Consider the following 20,065-nt stretch of genomic DNA (forward strand, 5'->3'; position numbering starts at 1 on the left):
GTTACCAAAAAAATTGCGTTTTTGTTAGCCAAATTGTATATGTTCGTTCGTTCACTAATTAAACAAGTACAAAAAAACTGTGACACAAGAAACTGTGTTTAATCGATCCGAAAAATGTTTGCATTATAAATTTGGATCATATCTCGATTTAAGCGTGTCATCCTTGCGCAGGGCACATGCTAATCTTCTCTGTATCGTTCCAATTTTATCGGATGTCCACGAAGGGACAATCATCTTAGCAACTCTAACTATATATATGTTCTTCCTCTTTCTACTGTATAACCGATGTGGGACTTATCTTATCGCTTCAGCTATAATGGGCCTTCCTTTCTACTTAGTTATGGCCCATTATAATATAGTATCTCACCGTATAAAAAAATCACTAGCGTTTTCCCCACTAAACCCATTTAAATGGAAAATTGACTGACCACAACAAAAAAAGGAAAGTCTGTTCATGGATTCTACTTCTTCTTCGTTATCTCGAAACTGGAGATTCCACGCCTTCCCGAGCTTTTGCGGAGAAGATCTTCGTAAAACCTTTCTAAGCTATTTCCTCAAGGAGTTGCAAAGGAAATGAATTCTTTTAAATAAGTCACTGTATCAGATTGTGTGTATTTTTAATTACTCACGAATAGTTATCAACTACAGTTAAGTTCTAGACTTTTATGATCCACTATACAATGAAGGTATCCCACGTTAGTAGTCCACGAGTCGGAGTCGGAACGGACCTCGAAAGGCAAACTTTATTGATGGCAAATCCAAAAGTTCGAAAAGTGCTTTTAAAATTCGGTGTTGAGAAGAAGAAACAACAGATGTTTTTGGCTTATAGAAAACATGAGCATCACGAGTCACAGATGATTAGTTAATTCTCGAGTAGCGGAGTTCTTTTAGTTTGAAGAGAGCTGAGCAACGAGCTGCGTGAGATTATCTTCCTTCTTGATACTCTCCACCCAATTGGCATTGATATGTACCCTTTCAATGCTCTGCTTCAAGGTTCTTGCCATCGAAGGCTTTGATCTTGTTGCAAAAAACTCCTCCACTTCTTTGGCTTTCTCAAACGACGCAAACTGAGACAATCAACATAAAGTGTAATCAATGGGAAAGGCCAGCGAGAGGATCAATAGCTATTTTATGGATATGCATAAAGGGGAGGAGGAACAAACCGGCGATACAACTGCACTTATGAAGCGTGTTATGAGAAATCCGGAGCCCCATGTGTTTCCTATATACTCCCACTTTTCCTGTAGCCATTTCCAAGCTACTTCACGTCCTTCCCAACTTACACCGGAAAGTCCATAAAGTGCATCTTGATTACGGACCTGGAAGAATAAGAACCTCACATCACATCAATTTTTTCAAGCGCAATGATATTGATTATTTACTAACTCTACAGAGTGGAAAGCAAAATCCATATAATCTACCTCATCAGACAATACGAAGTTAAGAACATCTTGAACTATAGTGGGGTCTGGGCAAGATGCTAAAGAACCTGCAAAGTCACAAAGGAAACATTACTACTTGAACCACAAATTTTTATTTATTTTATTTTTCAGGTACGAGACCAAAGTTTGCAGTCAAGTTACCTAAGATTCGTGTTTTCTCTTGGCTCAGGTCGGTTTCCCTATAAACTCTCAGAAGAGACTCATAACCAGATTTGTCTGATTTGTTAGCTCTCTGCATTACAGCAACATAAGCAGCCTGCAAACACAAAACCCATACAGAAATTAATAAAAAGGTTCACCATTCCAGTTTCAAAGTGTTATCGGGTTCTATGAAAAGAAACAAACCCTTCTAATGTCAGGAGGCAGAAGCGGAGTGTTCCTATCAGCCAAAAATGCATCAAATCTTCGAACTGCTTCCTTTAGTGTCTCATCATGCCCAAACACAGCAAGTGCAGTTAAGACTTCCCCTCTCAGCATAGCATCTAGATGGCTCTCGCCTTGCTTAGGATCCCAACCAAGTTTCCTGTAAGAACAATCAGCATTGTAACGACATTGTTTTTTTTTTGTTTAGTAAAACAGAACATTAGTCTAAATTCTGGAGATGCGTAAAACAGCTTACCCAGCAGCAAACTGGAAAACGCCAATGAAGAAATGTTTAATCCCAGACATCAGTTCTTGATTTGCATCTGCTCCAATCTTCACAACTTTGTAGCTTATCTGTATGGAAGAAGAGTAAGAGCCAGAAGCAAAAGCAAACTTATGGACCAGGGAATTTAAAGACAGAAAGGGGAGATCCTTACAGCAATAAGATTTGACAGCACAGTATAGTCAAGTTCCTTCTTGTAAGCACTACACAAAGTGAGCAATGAGGCCAGTGATTGCTGACGAGCCATAGTAAGTGCAAACGAATCATCCAAAATACCTGTGAAATACAAAGTAGGATATCTATCTCCAAAGAAATTTCATTCTGTCAACCAGAAAACAAAATTCTGCAAGGTTGAATTACCATATCTATCGATAGAAGTCAAGCTTTGGCTCTCTGTTGCATTTCTGAGTCCAGCCGCAAGGCTGTCATCATATTTCACCCTATAGAATCCAGCCTGATCAACATTGATTTTTATCCAAGAACATGTCCCATTAATTTTGTCGCTACCATCGGCAATGGAGCAGCCCAATAATTCCTTTAAATCATACGCTCCAGATTTGGATTCTAATAAGAAGTTTTTGCGCTTTTCATATGAACCACAACACAAGGTCACTGGTACAATCCATTGTCCTTCCCCAGGAGAACCACTTGACAAGAATCGAGACTGAAAATTTCAAATGAATTTCGTTACTTAATCATGCACAATATCCCAAAGTGGTATAAACAGAACATCCAGAAAGGGAAATAAGTCTAAGTACCTGCTCGAGTTCCAATTTTCCATCTTTTATTTTGGCTGAGACGACAGGATATCCTTTTTGCTTTGTCCAAGAACTCATAAGCTTGTTCACAGGTTCTCCGGATCCCGCTTCCAAAGCAGCCCATAAATCTTCTGTCTTCGCGTTTGAATAAGCGTGATTTTTAATGTATGCAGCAAGAGACTTCTGCTCACCAAAAGCCAAACAAGTAGGGTAAGATGTTTTGGAGACATTAGTGAAACTGGAACTAGAAGCCACCATATTTACATGCATAATATAAACGCTGCAATTCTTTTGTAACTGAAGAAATGGGCATGAGAGCGAACCTGAAAAACCTCAGCACCAAGATAGCTTTGTAGCATGCGGATGACAGATGCACCCTTTCTGTAGCTTATTGCATCAAATATTTCATCAATTTCAGCAGCATGATTAACCTCCACCTGGGGAAATTTATGGACTTATGACAAATAGGCAATAGGGTATCTCTGGGATCGATAGTGAAATTAAGGAAAACCGACATTATTCTGTGAAGACATATTGACAGCATTTTGGTTACCTCTATCGGGTGAGACTCCTCAAGCCCATCTAGCCTTAGACCCTCAGTAGATTCATCTAAAAACTGGGTCCAGATTTTCCATTCAGGGAACAAACTATCAGTAGCCAAGTAGCTGACCTGAAACAGATAAAGAGTAACAATATATTCACAACAAAACTCAAAATCATTGTTAATACTAAGACCTAAGTTTGCAATGTACCCAAGTAGCAAAACCCTCATTCAGCCATAGATGAGTCCACCACTCCATAGTAACAAGATTGCCAAACCACTGGTGGGCCAGTTCATGAGCAACTACAGTGGCAACCTAGCAGCAGAAATTTAACTGCTTTAGATAATTGCACAAGAGAGCACAAGACAATTTCCTCTAGAGAATAAATGGACATGTTTACAGTACCCTCTGTTTGTTAGAAGCAGCTGAATGTTGTTCATCATAGAGAAGAGCTGTTTCACGGTATGTAACTAAACCATAATTCTCCATAGCTCCGGCAGCAAAATCTGGTATTGCAATCATATCCATTTTGGGAAGGGGATATGGCACAGCAAAGTACCTACAAGAATGATTGGACTTATGCAATGAGATGATACATCCATTAAAGAAGCTCAGAAATATGCATGCACATAAAGTTTCAAATGTCAACGAAGGACCTACTCTTTGAACAGATCCAATGTCTTGGCACCAACATGCAATGCAAATTTCCCTTGGTCGGCTTTGCCCACTTGACAGTATACTCTGACTTTAATCCCTGAGAAAAAGATGAAACTTGATTTAGAGCTTCTCGACTTGACTAGACGGGAGATAATAATGGATAAAATTAATTTACCATCGGATGTATGATCTTCCACGTAGTCAAACAAACCAACAACAATTGCTACCAAATATGTAGACATGATTGGTGACTCTTGATAGGAGACAATCTTCAGATTCCCATTGACTTTCTCCTCCATTATTGGCATATTGGAGAGAGCCACCAAATCAGTTGGCACCTCTAATGTAATCTTGAAGGTAGCCTGTTGAACAATGTGTCAATATTGATAGATAAAGACAGAAGAAGAACAAAATCACCAACTTGATAAACTCATGCTGATAGAAAGAGGAGGGAATGAGAAAGAACAAGTGGAAACCTTGCAAGCAGGTTCATCCCAACATGGAAAGCATCTCCTAGCATCAGCTGGTTCAAACTGGGTAACTGCCATATTCTTCTTCTCACCGTTATGTTCATAAGTACTGCCACCAAGACAAATACAAGATCGTTCTAGAATTAATCTCGAGCTATCTAACAGTAAAAAAAGATCGAAACTCATTGCTTTACCTTCTGTAGAATCCCTTCATTTTGTCATTTAGTACTCCATTGAAACCAAGTTTCAGAACTCCCACTCCATGGGGAAGAATCTCACCAAACTCAAGCACGAGAATCTCATCCTCCTCAAACAAGACAACTTTTGGAGCTGCAAGCGCCTGCTTAACAAAACATAAGAAGCAACAACAAGCTAAATCTTTGCTGATTCCAGATTCAATTCCAATCCATGACAGTTTTCTAAAGTTGAGGATTGGTTTTTCAGTCGAACAGAAAAGTCTGGCTGAAACGTGATTGTATCTCTCTAGTTAATTTACCATTGGAATCAAAAATCATAGATGATGATATCCAAATACTCAGATCAAGAAGCTAATCATGAAAATGAATATCTCCAAGGCGCTAATTAGCTCAAAACCATAACTCCAATCACATTGCTAAAATCGGAATCCATAACAGCAAAAAAGAAACGCGATAGAGAGACCTTAGAGGAGGAAGGAGGAGTGAAGGAAACGGAGGCATCGTTGACGGAGAGATCAGCTGCGTTGAGAACGATGAAACGAGTATCGGCGACTATGTCGAGATCGATGGCTACAGTTCCAGTGAAGGTGCAGGCGATGAGATCGGGATTGAGGCGGAGATCGTAGCGCTTGGGGACGGCGAACTTGGGTAGACGAGGCTCACCTTTGAACTGATCCATTTTCTATTACTTGCAGATATGATTTTTTTTTGTTTTCTCTTGTTGGAGTTTTGTCTTTTATAATACGAGGGTTGTAAGCAATTGTTTTATGTTACGCCACGCGAGTGATTCGTTTCTAGTAGAGGACGCAACGTTAATAACATTTACAAAACATTCAATAATATCACTATCAAATTCAATGACGTTGGATTATCCATTAGCATCTCCAAGCTAGGCCGAATATGACAAAATGTGTTTTGACCAGTGAAGAAATGTTTAATCAGATTACACTTGTTCATAAGAAGATTCAATGTCACTACTACTCGTCAACTCAAAGTCCCGCGGATCTAGTTTGAACAACACACATTTAATCGTTCTATATCCTCAATCATCTCCTTGATCAGATTCCCAACATCCCCTGAGTCCCATGTTGTACTGATGACCAGGGTGATCTTCTTGGCTCGGCGTGTCCGTTTCTCGAGGAGCATCCGCCATGTTCCACGTAGCTTCATCAGGTTGTAGCCTCTGTCCCTTGGAGCTCGGCCATTATACTTAACAGTGAGATGAAGATGATCTTTATTCCCTTATTTATATCATCATAATAAGACTTTAAAATTTTGAATTGTATAGTTTCTCTTTTTTAATGTTAATTTCCTCTCTTTCTTTTTTTGGTCAACGAGACTAATTTAGTTTTCTTTCTTGCCTAGGGTTTTCGTCTTCTGAAACGACGTCGTTAGGATCTTTCCAATCGAGTTCTTCCCAAGCTTCGTCGTCGTCGTCGTCTAGGTCGGGTGTTTAAATTTACGGTTTCTGAGTTAGACGAGAGACTCTCAATCTCGGAGAATCTGAGGTTTTACGGGATATCCCGTTTTAATCAAATTCAGGGTAAATTTCAATTCTTTTTCCTTCTGAGATCTGATTTTTTTTCTTTTTTTTTTGGGTATTGAAATTCTATTATCCTTGAAAAGCTTCATACTTCTTAAAACTTTGCATTGTCTGAGTTTCATTTTTGATACAATCTCTCTATTTGATTCTTTCTGCAACTTTGGTTATGTTCATTTATATTTTTAGAGTATCAAAAATGAATCTTTTAGTTGTCTTTTGGTCATCTTGGATTATATTTCTCTGTTTGTGATGAATTCTGAAGCTTGTTGTTGTGTTAGATTCTTATTGTCTCACTGTTTACATTTTTATCCTTTTCTTAAGAGTGATGATATAGGTTTTTTTTTTTTCTGAATTATAGATAGATGGATTTTCAGAGTTGCTAAGGTGGGACAGAGTATTAGTGGTGATTGCAACGACAATGGGCTTATTGAAGAAAAAAGATTCAACTTCAGCTCGCTCCTCTACTTCTCCCTGCGCCGATTTGCGAAACGCTTACCACAATTGCTTCAACAAGTGAGTTTCGTTTGTTTCTCCTTTTGATGGATTTAGCTAGTTGCTGGGTTTAAGGGTTTAGCTTTGGTTAGCCAAATGGGTATTTTTTTCAGGGATTTCATTTCTGGTCTTTTGAAAGGTTTGGACCATTTGGATGGCATTGTCTTATTCCTTTTTCCTTTCTAATTCTTCCCTTTGGTTGGTGTATTTATCTGTCTGTCCAAAACGCTAAAAATTGCATCTTTTTTTCTTGATTTTTTTCTGCAGATGGTACTCGGAGAAGTTTGTTAAAGGCCAATGGGATAAAGAAGAGTGTGTTGCCGAGTGGAAAAAATACAGAGACTGTCTCTCGGTAACTCACTCTGCTTCTCTGCTTCATCAGCTCTATTCATGTTTCCTGTGATCTTTAATCAAATGATAAGCTTCTCGTTCCTGAGTTTTGATTTTCGGTTTTCATGTAATTAAACAGGAGAATTTAGATGGTAAGCTTCTCACTCGCATTTTGGAGGTAGATGGGGAGCTGAATCCAACAAAGCAAGCTACTGATTCAAAAGAATCCAGTTCATGATACTTGATCCCCATGTTTTTCGAGATAACATTGTCACTTTAAAAAGATTGAACAAACTCCTTTGGTATGAAACCATAACATCATAGAATACAAAGTAGAATGGGATTGTTGTATTCTTTATTGAAAAATTGGAAGAAAAATAAAGAAATCATCATCATTTCTTCTTGAAGAGGAAGTGTGCAACCATCCACTCTTCTCCATTGTTGTATCCGAAAAGCTCAGCAACCGCGATGAAGAAGGTTCTCCAGTAAACCATCCACTTCACTGCTTCTTCTTTCCCATAAGTCACTTCCATGATTTTTTTTACTGCAACTATCTCCTTATCCATTCTTTTTAGCCACTCTTCACTGCAAAATGTTGTTTAATTATAAAGTTACAAACATTACAAGATAATTCTCGTCTTCTCTAGCATTTTACAACAAATCTTCCGAGTTTTTTTACCTTGTTTTTGCATAATGCGTCCCGCTTACGAGCCAATGATCCACAATCGAAACATTTTCCTGAACAAAACAACAACATATTGATATATTTCAATTGATCATAATCTACTGAATCATACACAAGTTATAATGTATATTACTTGAAAATATAGCAGAAGATCTGCTGATGGCATTGTTCCTCCGCTGAAGAAGTGTCTTGTGATCCAGTCATCGTCATTCACATCCTATAGTGAATCAACACAATCTCAAGATTCCATTATTGCCAAGAAAACAAGAAGCTATCAAGTTAGACATTGATCCATACCTCAAAGTGGTAAGCAAATGTCTTATGGCAGAAATAGTGAACAAACAGAAGACTATCTTCCTTCATCCACTTTCCTATCTTCTTTAGTAGCTCTCCATAGTTTTTCATATGCTAATCACAATCCCAAGCCAAAGCTAAGATATAAACCTCTGATCTTTGACAGGCAAAAATATAATGAAGCACAGTACTTAAAGAAACAAATCCAAACCTCAAACATCTCGATGGAGAATATCCGATCGTATGTCCCTTCATGCTCAAAAGTGCTAATATCCGCGACAATGATTTCGATATTCTGAAGCCCGAGTTTCCTTCAAACCATTTGAGATTATATTAAGTTCCATTTGTAGCAGCTAGAACTCGAAGCTTAAGATGTATGAGAAACTTAGTTACCGGCATTTCTCATCGATAAATGCTTTCTGCGTTTTGGAGTTGCAGATACCGGTTAACTTGCATTTGCTGTACTTGCGTGCAATGTACAAAGACAAGGATCCCCAGCCACATCCGATATCAAGAACACTTTGACCATCTTCCACTTTAGCTCTTTCACAATAAAGAGCCAAAATTGCTTCCTCTGCATCTTCTAAGCTACTTGAATCGTTTGAGAAGTAACAAGAGCTGTACTTCATGTTTCTTCCAAGGACAAGTTCGAAGAAAGCTGTCGGTAATTCATAGTGTTGAGTCTTTGGCTTCTCGGTATGGATAGCTATAGGCATCTTCTTTATAGCTGAAGTATAGAACATCATTCATAAGAGATACTCGTTACATTTTGCAAATTTCTATAATGTGACAAACTATAAAATGTTCTAATTTTACAAATGTTTATAATTTTTCATTTGAATTAGTCTTATAGGCTTAGAGACGGGAGATCCAATGATCCAATGTAAATTTTTTAAAATTATACAAATATATTAAAAGAAGAAGAAATTTTGTTTTCGTGGATCTCTCAACAACAATATCTAAACTACTTTTTGTTTCACATTTCATTTTTACTCAAAAACTCAAACATCAACAAAAATTAATATTGTGCGGCGCTAAAGCCGTCATGTTAGTTGTTTGCGGACGAAGCCCCACAAGCGAAGTACGTGTAACAACTTGCAACACACACACACCAGATTGTTTCAAAATCGTCATAATAATCACTCAATAACACCAAAGCAAAATTAACAAAATCTAGTCTAAAATATAAATAAATTAAATCTAGATGTTGAAAAGAAAAGAAAAACGAGCTTTTAATTATATATGTGTCAGTGACACTTACAGTCAACAAAACGGAGGAGATCGGAGAGTTGCATCTCCGCCGTGGGTTTGTAACCGGAACGGAGACGACCGGCCAGAAGCAGACGTGTGAGCCGCCTAATGACAATATCCGGCAACAGATTCATCTCCAACAACGTCAAACCCACCTTCACTGATGCGCCATAAGCTACGTCAATAATCTTCTCCATCACTGACGCGCCTTCCTTTTTTTTTTGTCTCTTGAGTTTTTTTTCCCTAAGGTACGATCTTAATGAGTGTAACGTTAAACATATAAATAGACACGGACGTAAAGTAAATAAGAAACAAATCAAACTCGTGGCTTTATTTCTTAATTCAACGTTCAGCCCACTAAGGATTGTTAATTACCTATTTACCTGTATTACCTTATTCTTTTGTTTGACTTCCATGTGACCTAATTTTAGTTTATACGATTCGAAAAACGTATATCGCTATTAATTATAATTTTCTTATATTTAAAACTCTTAACAAAACCTTATCTTATCTTATCTTTTTGCAGTTGTCCGTGCTTAAAATCAGATATCGCCATTTTGCTATGCCAAAGAAAAGTTGGAACCGGGCCGGTTTACGACTTTGATGGGCCTTCTAGAATTTTATTTTTTGTTTTTTGGGGCCTTATATTATGTTTTTTAATCGGTAGTTAACCGATCATAACATAGATTAATTACTTTTATATCTTTTGTTATTCCAATTGTAGTTAATCAAAACCAACTCTGTAAGTTTTTTAAAATTTAATTCCGGATGACAACTACACACTAGTTCTTATTCTAATCAAAAATTATTATGATTCAAAACTTTAAAAACGGATACATAATATTCAATTGACGAAAATAGATATGTTCAATGTTCGACATTAACTAAAATATTTAAAAAATAATTTAGAATCGTATCATATATAAAATTAACATTAATAAAATAAAATGAGTTTTTTTGGTGGAATGAGTTTTTGATTAACATTAATAAAATATTAAAATATTATTATCTGGAAGTAGATGGTTAGCTGAATCCGACAAAGCAAGCTGCTGATTCAAAAGAATCCAGTTCATGATACTTGATCCCCATGTTTTTCGAGATAACATTGATAAATTGTCACTTTAAAGAAGATTGAACAACTCTTTTGGTAGGAAACCATAAAGCCATAAAATCACAGAATACAAAGTAGAACGAGATTGTTGTATTCTTTATTCAAAAAGTGGAAGGAAAATAAAGAAATCATCATTTCTTCTTGAAGAGGAAGTGTGCAATCATCCACTCGTCTCCATTGTTGTATGCGAAAAGCTCAGCAAGCGCGATGAAGAAGGTTCTCCAGTAAACCGTCCACTTCACTGCTTCTTCTTTCCCATAAGTCACTTCCATTATCTCTTTTACGGCAACTATCTCCTTATCCATTCCTTTCAGCCACTCTTCACTGCAAAATGTTGTATCATAAAAGTAACAAACATTACAAGATCATTATCATCTTCACTTGCTTTTTACAACAAATTCTTCAGAGTTTTTACCTTGTCTTTGCATAATGCGTCCCGTTAACGAGCCAATGATCCATAATCGAAACATTTTCCTGAACAAACACCAACATATTGATATATTTGGATTGATGATAATCTACCGAGTCATACACAAGTTATAATGTATATTACTTGGAAATATAGGAGAAGATCTGCTGATGGCATTGTTCCTCCGCTGAAGAAGTGTCTTGTGATCCAGTCATCGTCATTCACATCCTATAATGAATCAACACAATCCCAAGATTTAATTATTACCAAGAAAGCATGGTGAAGTAACTGACTAAACAAGAAGCTATCAAATTAGACATTAATTGATCCACACCTCAAAGTGGTAAGCATATGTCTTATGGCAGAGATAGTGAACAAACAGAAGACTATCTTCCTTCATCCAGTTTCCTATCTTCTTCAGTAGCTCTCCATAGTTTTTCATATGCTAATCACAATCCCAAGCCAAAGCTAAGATATAAACCTCTGATCTTTGACAGGCAAAAATATAATGAAATAAAAACCAATCCAAACCTCGAACATTTCGATGGAGAATATCCGATCGTATGTCCCTTCATGCTCAAAAGTGCTAATATCCGCAGCAATGATTTCGACATTCTGAAGCCCGAGTTTCCTTCAAATATGACATGTAAAACAAACCATTTTAGATTAAATTTAAGTTCCACTTACACTAGCTAGAACTTGAAGCTTATAAGATGTAATGAGAAACTTTGTTACCGGCATTTCTCATCGATAAATGCTTTCTGCGTTTTGGAGTTGCAGATACCGGTTAACTTGCATTTGCTGTACTTGCGTGCAATGTACAAAGTCAAAGATCCCCAGCCACATCCGATATCAAGAACACTTTGACCATCTTCCACTTTAGCTCTTTCACAAGAAAGAGCCAACATAGCTTCCCCTGCCTCTTCTAAGCTACTTGAATCGTTTGAATAGTAACAACAGCTGTATTTGATGTTTCTTCCAAGAGCATGTTCGAAGAAAGCTGTTGGTAATTCATAGTGTTGAGTCTTTGCCGTCTCGGTATTGATAGCTATAGGCATCTTCTTTAGAGCTGAAGTATACATCATTCACAAGACATTTATAAAACATTTCTTTACATTTTGCAAATTATATTATGTGACAAACTATAAAATGTTCTAATTATCCAAATGTATATATTTTTCATTTGAATTAGTCTTAGAGGCTTAGAGACCGGAGATCCAATTAACCCAAAAAAACTGACATCTAATTTTTTAAAAATTATACAAATATATTAAAAGAAGAAGAAATTTTGTTTTCGTGGATCACTCGACAACAATATCTCTAAACTACTTTTTGTTTCACAGTTGTGCGGCGCTAAGAGCATCTCTAATGTTCATCTCTATATGTTTTTCTATTTTAGAATTAACTATATTTTAGATATTTTTTGCTTTAATGTAAATTTCTAATATATAATTTCTTTTAAAATAGAGGAGAGACATTAGATTACTTTATAGAGATATACATTATCTTTCTCCTCTATTTTAGAGTAAACTCTATTTTAAAACATATATTAGAGTATTTTCAACTCTATTTTTATCTTTATACTATATTTTTGTATTTATTTCAGTTCAACTTATCTATATTTTTATTTCTAAAATAAAGATCCTTATTTTTTAATATATTTAGAAGAAAATAGAAACAACTATTAGAGATGATCTTAAAGTAAAATACCTTTAAAATATAATCGACTCTAAAGTAAGAAAAAATAGAGAAATAGACATTGGAGATGGTAAAAACGTCATGTTAAGTGTATACAGTCAAAACCCTACACAAACTATGTATGTGTAAGTGTAACAACTTGCAACACACACACCAGATGTTTAAAAATCGTCATAATAATCACTCAATAACACCAAAGCAAAATTAATAAAATCTGCTAGTTCTCTATAATAGCTTTGTAAACTATAATCTCAAATAAATAAATAAAATCTAGATGTTGAAAAGGAGCAACTATATATGTTTCAGTGTCACTTACAGTCAACAAAACGGAGGAGATCGGAGAGTTGCATCTCCGCCGTGGGTTTGTAAACGGAACGGAGACGACTGGCCAAAAGCAGACGTATGAGCCGCCTAATGACAAGATCCGGCAACAGATTCTTCTCCAACAACGTCAAACCCGCCTTCACTGATGCACCATAAGCTACGTCAATAATCTTCTCCATCACTGATGCGCCTTCCTTTTTTTTTTTGTCTGTTGAGTGTTTTTTCCCTAAGGTACGATCTTAATAAGTGTAACGTTAAACATATAAATAGAGAGAGACGTAAATTAAATAACAAGAAAACCAAACTCGTGGCTTTATTTCTTAATTCAACGTTCAGCCCACTAAGGATTGTTAATTACCTGTATTATCTTATTCTTTTGTTCGACACTTCCATGTGACCTGGTTTTAAAGATTCCAAAAACATACTATATATCGCTACTAATTATAACTTTTTTAAATATAATTTATACTACCATATATAAATTTTAACAATAAAACTTTAACAAAACCTTATCTTATCTTTTTAGTCCGTGCTTATAATCGGATATCACCATTTTGCTAAGCCAAAAAATTTGGAACAGGGCCGATTTAGGACATTAATGGGCTTTCAAAAATATTTTAGGACTTTGACTAACAAAATAGATAAAAGTTATTAATTTATATTATAATAATATAATCGGTAAACTACTGATTAAAAGACATAATAAGGCCCCAAAAACCAACTGTAATTAAAATTTAAAACCAACTCTTCAGTTTTAATTCCGGATGACAACTACACACTACTTCTTATTCTAAATTAACAATCATTTGTCAATTATCAGCACTTTCTTTGTTAATATTTTCAATGCAGCAATCACAATCTTCAGGTGTAATTTTATATTTTGGACAGGCCATAGTGTTTATCCATTAAGGCTCAATATAATTATAAACCTAACGCCTCACATTATCATTCTTTTAATTTAATCGGTAGTTAACCGATCATAATATAGATTAATTACTTTTATATCTTCTGTTAGTCCAATTGTAATTACAAAACCTACTCTTTAAGTTCTTAAAAATTTAGTTCCGGATGGCAACTACTAGTTCATGTTCTAATCAACAAGCATTAGTCCATTATCAACAGTTTCTTTGTTAATATTTTCAATGCAACAATTGTATGGTTGTTACAAATTTTAATAAGGTTATGATAAACTAATAGAGGAACCAAAAAATTAAAAATCTTACGTAATTTACTTTAAATCCAAGGGAGATGACTTTAACTTATACAACCAATAATCCCCTTAGTGATTATAAGCCTACCACAATGGATTCTATGCTTAGATGCAGAATACAATTAAGCTCCTCACTGCAGCTCCTCCTGCAGGGCATAACCCGTCCTATCAACCTTACCCCTTAGTGTATCTTTCTAAGATCTCAGAGTTCTTATTGAATAGATGCTCAGGGACCAGCTCGGTGAGTCTGAAAGGTGATTCTAAAATTAGAGGAGAAAGAGTTTGCCCATGGGTTGATCTCTCCAGCCAATATGGCTATCCCTAAGATCACATAATAACTCTTTGCTTCTTCATTCTACTTGCAAAGCTTCACTATCCAAAGAATCCACTTGTTTACTCTCTCTTTTCCTCGTCACCTGTCAAACCAGAAGGAATTATCTGTTTAGAAACTAGAACAAAAGAAGGCAGAAAACTTTGTAAAGAGAGTCATACCGACTTGTTAGGGAAATTTTGAGCATTAGTGAACTTTGAAGGAGCAGAATAATGAGACTTCTTTTGTAGAATCTCAGAGAGACGCCGCTCGTTTTTCTCTTGCCTAAGTAGATATCTCAAGGAAACTGATTCTTGCTCAAGCTTTGACACCGTGATTTCCAATATTGCTAAGCTATCCAAAAGCTCCTGTGCCTGAAAAAAATCTCTATAAAGTTATTAAAGAAACTCAATAGCAAAAACAACAAATAAGATTTTTATATGTCGGAGAAAGAGGATTGAGTACCTTATCAGGAAGTTCACAAGGCGAATCCATAAACGGTGAACTAGAATGCTCAACTGCGCTAGTTAGAGCTAACCGTAAGTTAATCTCCTCTTGTAACTGCTGCTGCAATCTCTTAATCTGTATCATCATCCCAAATATCATTAACCATTACCATTAGCAGTAGTAGTACAAACTTTTCAGTGGTTTCTTAAATGTGACTTAGTTCTATAAATAAGTACGACAAAGAGAAGCAAGTGAGGGATCTGAGTGACTTACATCTTGTTCAAGCTCACATTTGTACCATAGTTTGGTCTTTCCATCAAATCTACCACTAGTTTGATCAATCATCTTGCTTTCCTGCTTCCAAAAAAAAAACAAAAATGCAATTTCAAAACCTTTGGCGTGACCATAACCCCCTCAAAACCCTAGATTTACTAAATACATTCCAAGAAATCAGATAAGAATAAAAGGCAGAGATATATGAGAGAGAGAAAGAGGTACATTACATCGAGATCAGGAAAAAACAAAGAGCCATCACCAGAAGAGTAAGATCTTCTCGAGAATGTACCAGTCTTCTTCAGATATCTCCGGATCGAGCTTCCCCTGTATCAGAAAACATCAGCAAACCAAAAAAACAAAACAAATCGGGAGCATAGAGAGAAGGAAGAAGAAGTATAGATTTAGAGAGAGTATATATACCAATTGATGGGAAGACGAAAAGTGGCATTTCCGAAGGTGCGATCGGTGCTAGGAGAAGAAGAAGAGGAAGCAAGGTTTTGATCTTCATGAAGAGCTTCGGCTTTGATACAGAGCATCGTTTGTCACGGAGCAGAGAAGAAGAAGAAAGACTCTGAAGAAAGAAAGGTTCCAACTTTGAGGTTTTTTTATTATTGTATTGAAGACAGAAGAGTTTGGTTGGGTTCTCTCACTGCTCACACTTCACTCTCTTTCCTTTTTTTGGTCTGTCGCTTTTATGATTTTGTAACATAAAATTATAAGTAGAAAAAAGCTGAAAAGGGAAACGAAGGAATTTATTCGTGTCTCACACAATTTGACTAGGTGCTCCTCATTTTCATAATTTCATTTTACACACTTTTTTTTTTGGTCAAACATTTACATTGTCTCTATATTTTCTAGTAGTATATTATTTAATAGAAAAAGAGAAGAAATTTCGGTTTCATATTATTGCTTTTCATTTCATTATATTCCATTTCGGTATTTATTTTTCCATAAATTACGAAAAATGCTTCATGTGTTTTTGAGGACTCAATGTATCATGTGTAGGGTAAATGATGACGCAGATAAACAAACAGTGGAATATCTAACTTTAACATGTTCTTTTTCTGAATCGGACTCAAAAGAAAGACCTGATTGCAACATATGAGTCACACACTCACATAGAGAAAAAGATTCCAATCGTATCAAAGAGTGAACCGTATTATGGTTTAGTCAATTTGACACAAAACCGGATCAACCCAATCGAACCAGCCTCAATGACAATTTTGGGACCGACTTTTAAAGACGTGTGTCTCTTTATTGTCGCCGTTCAATTGGTAAGAGGCCACGGCGTAATCGTAGGACGACGACGAAACATATTTTTCTTTAGTGTTTATTTTATTTTTGTGTTGGGTTTCAGTTTCAAAGAGTCCCACCAATGACCAAAAAGTGCTCCAATGCATGATTATTACGTTGGAGCCTCTTCGATAGAGAGATTTTTGCTTTCTCAATTTATTATTTTTTGTGTCTCTCTCTCGCCCGATTTGGAGTTTTTAGGGTTTGATTTTTGTAATGTGAGAAAGGTTTCGTTATGTTAAAGAGGCACTCTATCGCCATTCTCTCCAGAATCGCAAGCTTCGATTCCCATAAAACCCTTATGTCTTCCTTTACCGATCCCCTTTTTCTGCGATCGCTTTACTCTCCTCGATCCATCGCCATCAGATTTCATGGAGATTTTGCTCATAGACTCTACAATCCCATTCAAATTTACAACAACAACAACAACAACAGTGGCTCTTGTAATGGTTTGTTCAAGGTTAAAGGTGGAGGAGGAAAGCCGAAAGGATTCACCTTGCGAAGTTGTTTTGATTCTCATAAGAAACCTGATCAAAAGGCTCGAGCTTTAACTCAACATCGCCGCTTTCTCCATGATCTGGGATCTGGGCCTAGTGAAGAACGCGCCGCTGCCGGAACTACCGACCTTGCCGATGGCCGTGGTGCATATCTGCGTACGAGGTTTCAAGGAAATGATAAGATTGTTGTGGCTGTTGACATAGATGAGGGTATGTTCTTTTAGTGTGATGTTTACAGGTTTGAAATGTCTTTGGGGAGATATCGTTTTATATGTTTTGTTGACTTGTTGAACTGTTGAATAGGTTCTAGAAAAGTTTAGAGTCAAAGAGTAATATAAATCATTAGCTGGGAAGTAGCTAAACATTCTGGATGGTATGTAGAGCCCATGCAATTGGGAAGATAGATCCCTGATTTGAGTAAAATATGTCTACTGATTCGAATCTGCGTAACTATACAATTGAATTTGCTAGTTTTAGACCAGGAACTATGTTGAACTGTTTCTTTAAAAAGGATTCCTTTTCATATGATGTGTGTTGAATAGTTTGGATTCTGTTTCCAACTCTAGTCTCAGTATTGTCTTGGTTAGATGGCTGATGCAAATGTTTAAGTTGCTTTGTTTTGCCGATACCCTCTATTCCTTTTCTTTCTTATATTGAGATCATATATTCTGTCTCTTCATTGAGCCATTAATTTAAGCATGCTTCATCATTTGGTCTTTTTATGTACGCAGTTCTTGGAAACTTTGTCTCGGCCCTTAACAGATTCATTGCGGACCGCTATTTGTCGAACCATTCAGTCTCAGAATACCATGTCTATGAGTTCTTCAAGGTATGAAGTCTAAGCTTCTTCTTGAACTTACATGAGAAACAAATTTTGCCTCTTCTTGCTCAACATGGAGGAATACCCTTTTGCTTTTAGCTGCTGGATTGTTTAGTTTTCTACTTCTAGGACCTCACATGCTTGGTTGAATGATTAAAATACTGAGTTAGCTTGGAATACGCCCTTTTAGGATAAGTTTGTATACTAGGTTGACAATTTTTAGTTGCTATCTTTAGCTTATGATAAGTAATGTTGTTCTTTGCCTCACTTATATAGCTCATTATACTGCCTGACACATGTTTACCTTCTATGTAAAAGTATTTTGAAACCCCATTGCTTTTAGAAATTTGAGTTGGTGAGGAAGTTTTCGTAAAGGTCTGCTACAATTTTTCTGTTACACTGATGTTTTCAAGCTATCACCAAAACATATTAAACTCAGGAGCTCCTCTTGCAATCAGGGTTTTGCGTTGCCTGTTACAATACAGATCTAACGTTGCTGGCTTCCCATTACAGATTTCTTGTTTATGATTTGCCCTTAAACTTGTGTCTTTTTTTTTGTGGCAGATATGGAACTGCTCTCGCAACGAAGGTATTTTCCCTCGCTTACTTGCAACTATGCATTAATTAAGGGACCAGCTGATCGCTCTAAAGAATTTTTGTGCATTCACAACTTTGGTGGATAAATTGAGACTAATGGGATATTAACTTTCTTGTTCTGCAGCCGACTTACGTGTTCATGAATTCTTTAAGACATCATATTTCAAGAAAGGGATCCATCCTCTTCCAGGTGCCCATAAGACTCTTCACAAGCTATCAAAATATTGCGACATGTCAGTTGTGACGTAAGTGGCTTAGGTTGTGATCTTCTCGTTGTTGAACGTTTCAAATTACCAGTTAGTTCTATAAAGTATAAACCGTATTTGAGTGGTTTTAATATCATTGGATAGGTCCCGGCAGAATGCGATAAAGGAGCACACACTTGAGTGGATCGAGATACATTTCCCGGGACTATTTAAACAGATTCATTTTGGGAACCATTTTGCTCTTCATGGAGAGTCTAGACCAAAGTCTGAAATCTGCAGGTGCATACAAAATCAACTGATGAATCTGACACATTGGCAATATTCTACTTGAAAACTAACAAAACACCACTTTCATATGATTTGATGGGCTAATCCAAGCATTGTAACTGCAGATCATTTGGAGCAGAGATATTGATTGACGATAACCCAAGATATGCCGAGGAATGCGCTAACATTGGAATGAAGGTTCTCCTCTTTGACTATGAAAATTCATACCCTTGGTCTAAGACAGAGTCTGTGGATCGGCATCCTTTGGTGACTAGAGTTCATAATTGGGAAGAGGTGGAGCAGCAGATTCTCTCATTGGCAGTGTCAAAGTGTTAAATATTTTCTGCAACAAGAAATGTTATTTTGCCAGTGCAGAATTATAGTATTGTACAAACTTGATGGGAGAAATAAGTAGCAAACAGAGATGGAATTAGCTTTAATTGTCCCTTTTTAGCATCATTTCAATCTATTTTTTTTTATAATTTAGTTTTGTTGTTGCAAATACATTTGATCTGATGTATATAAATTAAATAAAGTTTTTATTTCAAATTCATTTTGGTTTTCAAGTCAGTTATTCTCATAGGAAAAGAATAAACAGTTATATTTTCATATTTTGTTGGTTATATTTGGATCGATTAGTTACTAGGAAATTTCAAATTTGATATAATTACCTCTGCAAAATGTATAAATTTACAGATGTTCAAACTAACTACTAAGTCGTATATTTACTAGGAAAGTGACCAAGATAGATTATTGTTTGCTTAATAGAAGTAGTCTTAACTCTTAAGAGATACTCGGAGTAACTCAACGTATGTAAAAGTCAAAAAGAAGCAGAAGACAAATCATAAAAAGAGATAATTATCATTTATTTAAAGATAACGATTATTCGTAGGAGCATAAACAAACAAGTGTTTATGTCTTTAAGCACAACTAAAACACTCTTTTCACTTATTTGCCTTCTCCTTGGCATGAAGATTGTCAAAATAAGCCTTAGAGTTGGCCTCAAAAGCAGCTCTAGGGATCTGCGCAGAACCTCCAGAACCGGGCGCAACCATATTGCCTGCACCAGGAGCAGTGCCACTGCTTGAACCGCTGCTCTGAGCTACCGAACTAGCTTTTGCGCTGACATTCTTGTCCATTTTACGTTTTAACTCTTGAAAATGTGAGCTTGTTTAGAGTGAGTTTAAGACTAGATTATTTTTTGATTGGTAGTGAGAACAAATGTGGTGGAGAGGTGGGATGATTTTATAGATGAGATTTGTTCAAATGAGTCAAATTAACAATTCCCAAGGT

General features: G+C 36.2%; 7 protein-coding genes and 2 non-coding genes across 13 annotated transcripts; 2 read left to right on the forward strand and 7 right to left on the reverse strand.

Annotated features, from left to right (window-relative positions):
* Positions 1-6: 6 nt before the first annotated feature.
* On the reverse strand, positions 7-228 carry AT4G08735. The gene has a single exon (NR_144098.1). It is a non-coding gene; the product is annotated as an uncharacterized misc_RNA (transcript).
* On the reverse strand, positions 132-231 carry U6.5. Its single transcript, NR_142225.1, has one exon. It is a non-coding gene; the product is annotated as an other RNA (small nuclear RNA).
* A 334-nt stretch (positions 232-565) lies between these two features.
* APM1 (aminopeptidase M1) lies at positions 566-5,530 on the reverse strand. The gene is made up of 18 exons (NM_119463.5): positions 5,176-5,530; positions 4,710-4,855; positions 4,522-4,624; positions 4,221-4,407; positions 4,049-4,142; positions 3,794-3,947; positions 3,599-3,703; positions 3,400-3,516; positions 3,170-3,283; positions 2,847-3,029; positions 2,449-2,752; positions 2,243-2,364; positions 2,062-2,159; positions 1,788-1,965; positions 1,584-1,698; positions 1,422-1,489; positions 1,164-1,319; positions 566-1,067 (listed from the first exon to the last, which is right to left on the reverse strand). The coding sequence occupies exons 1-18, from the start codon at positions 5,389-5,391 to the stop codon at positions 888-890; spliced, it is 2,640 nt and encodes an 879-aa protein (NP_195035.2). The 5' UTR covers positions 5,392-5,530; the 3' UTR covers positions 566-887.
* Positions 5,531-6,081: 551 nt separating this feature from the next.
* On the forward strand, positions 6,082-7,462 carry AT4G33100 (protein phosphatase). The gene is made up of 4 exons (NM_119464.3): positions 6,082-6,255; positions 6,614-6,768; positions 7,015-7,099; positions 7,217-7,462. Exons 2-4 carry the CDS (start codon positions 6,674-6,676, stop codon positions 7,313-7,315), a joined length of 279 nt encoding a protein of 92 aa, NP_195036.1. The 5' UTR covers positions 6,082-6,255; positions 6,614-6,673; the 3' UTR covers positions 7,316-7,462.
* Positions 7,296-9,770, reverse strand: AT4G33110 (S-adenosyl-L-methionine-dependent methyltransferases superfamily protein). 2 transcript variants are annotated; one of them, NM_001203967.1, is made up of 8 exons: positions 9,700-9,770; positions 9,318-9,550; positions 8,450-8,783; positions 8,268-8,367; positions 8,060-8,170; positions 7,896-7,979; positions 7,757-7,815; positions 7,418-7,662 (listed from the first exon to the last, which is right to left on the reverse strand). In NM_001203967.1, exons 2-8 carry the CDS (start codon positions 9,502-9,504, stop codon positions 7,470-7,472), a joined length of 1,068 nt encoding a protein of 355 aa, NP_001190896.1. In that variant the 5' UTR covers positions 9,505-9,550; positions 9,700-9,770; the 3' UTR covers positions 7,418-7,469. The 2 variants fall into 2 exon arrangements, with proteins under 2 accessions (NP_567912.1, NP_001190896.1); NM_119465.1 differs by lacking the exon at positions 9,700-9,770 and having other exon boundaries at positions 7,296-7,662; positions 9,318-9,586.
* Positions 9,771-10,315: 545 nt separating this feature from the next.
* Positions 10,316-13,109, reverse strand: AT4G33120 (S-adenosyl-L-methionine-dependent methyltransferases superfamily protein). The gene is made up of 7 exons (NM_119466.3): positions 12,842-13,109; positions 11,563-11,896; positions 11,359-11,458; positions 11,162-11,272; positions 10,972-11,055; positions 10,834-10,892; positions 10,316-10,742 (listed from the first exon to the last, which is right to left on the reverse strand). Exons 1-7 carry the CDS (start codon positions 13,026-13,028, stop codon positions 10,550-10,552), a joined length of 1,068 nt encoding a protein of 355 aa, NP_195038.2. The 5' UTR covers positions 13,029-13,109; the 3' UTR covers positions 10,316-10,549.
* Positions 13,110-13,961: 852 nt separating this feature from the next.
* On the reverse strand, positions 13,962-15,786 carry AT4G33130 (rho GTPase-activating protein; the record flags this gene model as incomplete). 4 transcript variants are annotated; one of them, NM_001342198.1, is made up of 6 exons in its annotated part: positions 13,962-14,475; positions 14,552-14,743; positions 14,835-14,951; positions 15,090-15,173; positions 15,320-15,416; positions 15,513-15,751. In NM_001342198.1, the coding sequence occupies 6 exons, from the start codon at positions 15,626-15,628 to the stop codon at positions 14,410-14,412; spliced, it is 672 nt and encodes a 223-aa protein (NP_001320120.1). In that variant the 3' UTR covers positions 13,962-14,409. The 4 variants fall into 4 exon arrangements, with proteins under 4 accessions (NP_001320120.1, NP_001328066.1, NP_195039.6 ...); NM_119467.7 differs by having other exon boundaries at positions 13,965-14,475; positions 15,090-15,170; positions 15,513-15,786; NM_202945.1 differs by having other exon boundaries at positions 14,023-14,475; positions 14,552-14,756; positions 15,090-15,170; positions 15,513-15,628.
* A 577-nt stretch (positions 15,787-16,363) lies between these two features.
* Positions 16,364-19,325, forward strand: AT4G33140 (Haloacid dehalogenase-like hydrolase (HAD) superfamily protein). Its single transcript, NM_119468.4, has 6 exons — positions 16,364-17,092; positions 17,614-17,711; positions 18,267-18,291; positions 18,424-18,544; positions 18,650-18,784; positions 18,898-19,325. The coding sequence occupies exons 1-6, from the start codon at positions 16,621-16,623 to the stop codon at positions 19,106-19,108; spliced, it is 1,062 nt and encodes a 353-aa protein (NP_567913.1). The 5' UTR covers positions 16,364-16,620; the 3' UTR covers positions 19,109-19,325.
* A 290-nt stretch (positions 19,326-19,615) lies between these two features.
* On the reverse strand, positions 19,616-20,037 carry AT4G33145 (uncharacterized protein). The gene has a single exon (NM_001125636.1). It carries the CDS (start codon positions 19,909-19,911, stop codon positions 19,717-19,719), a length of 195 nt encoding a protein of 64 aa, NP_001119108.1. The 5' UTR covers positions 19,912-20,037; the 3' UTR covers positions 19,616-19,716.
* Between the last annotated feature and the right edge of the window lie 28 nt (positions 20,038-20,065).

The sequence above is a fragment of the Arabidopsis thaliana genome, chromosome 4 (genome assembly GCF_000001735.4).
Source record: "Arabidopsis thaliana chromosome 4, partial sequence".
Lineage (NCBI taxonomy): Eukaryota > Viridiplantae > Streptophyta > Magnoliopsida > Brassicales > Brassicaceae > Arabidopsis > Arabidopsis thaliana.

What these genes read in the sequence shown, in the direction of transcription:
- APM1 (NM_119463.5), bottom strand. Translation starts at nt 5,391, where the DNA reads ATGGATCAGTTCAAAGGTGAGCCTCGTCTACCCAAGTTCGCCGTCCCC. An exon ending in AGGAGTCTCACCCGATAGAG is followed by an intron (nt 3,284 to 3,399) that starts GTAACCAAAATG and finishes AAATTTCCCCAG; the next exon opens with GTGGAGGTTAATCATGCTGC. An exon ending in TAAGTGCAGTTGTATCGCCG is followed by an intron (nt 1,068 to 1,163) that starts GTTTGTTCCTCC and finishes TGATTGTCTCAG; the next exon opens with TTTGCGTCGTTTGAGAAAGC.
- AT4G33140 (NM_119468.4), top strand. Translation starts at nt 16,621, where the DNA reads ATGTTAAAGAGGCACTCTATCGCCATTCTCTCCAGAATCGCAAGCTTC. An exon ending in TGCGACATGTCAGTTGTGAC is followed by an intron (nt 18,545 to 18,649) that starts GTAAGTGGCTTA and finishes ATCATTGGATAG; the next exon opens with GTCCCGGCAGAATGCGATAA. An exon ending in CCAAAGTCTGAAATCTGCAG is followed by an intron (nt 18,785 to 18,897) that starts GTGCATACAAAA and finishes TTGTAACTGCAG; the next exon opens with ATCATTTGGAGCAGAGATAT.
- AT4G33145 (NM_001125636.1), bottom strand. Translation starts at nt 19,911, where the DNA reads ATGGACAAGAATGTCAGCGCAAAAGCTAGTTCGGTAGCTCAGAGCAGC.
- AT4G33110 (NM_119465.1), bottom strand. Translation starts at nt 9,504, where the DNA reads ATGGAGAAGATTATTGACGTAGCTTATGGCGCATCAGTGAAGGTGGGT. An exon ending in TCTCCTCCGTTTTGTTGACT is followed by an intron (nt 8,784 to 9,317) that starts GTAAGTGTCACT and finishes TCTATACTTCAG; the next exon opens with CTATAAAGAAGATGCCTATA. An exon ending in ACGCATTATGCAAAAACAAG is followed by an intron (nt 7,663 to 7,756) that starts GTAAAAAAACTC and finishes AACATTTTGCAG; the next exon opens with TGAAGAGTGGCTAAAAAGAA.
- AT4G33120 (NM_119466.3), bottom strand. Translation starts at nt 13,028, where the DNA reads ATGGAGAAGATTATTGACGTAGCTTATGGTGCATCAGTGAAGGCGGGT. An exon ending in TCTCCATCGAAATGTTCGAG is followed by an intron (nt 11,273 to 11,358) that starts GTTTGGATTGGT and finishes GATTGTGATTAG; the next exon opens with CATATGAAAAACTATGGAGA. An exon ending in ACGCATTATGCAAAGACAAG is followed by an intron (nt 10,743 to 10,833) that starts GTAAAAACTCTG and finishes AACATTTTGCAG; the next exon opens with TGAAGAGTGGCTGAAAGGAA.
- AT4G33100 (NM_119464.3), top strand. Translation starts at nt 6,674, where the DNA reads ATGGGCTTATTGAAGAAAAAAGATTCAACTTCAGCTCGCTCCTCTACT. An exon ending in TACCACAATTGCTTCAACAA is followed by an intron (nt 6,769 to 7,014) that starts GTGAGTTTCGTT and finishes TTTTTTCTGCAG; the next exon opens with ATGGTACTCGGAGAAGTTTG. An exon ending in AATACAGAGACTGTCTCTCG is followed by an intron (nt 7,100 to 7,216) that starts GTAACTCACTCT and finishes GTAATTAAACAG; the next exon opens with GAGAATTTAGATGGTAAGCT.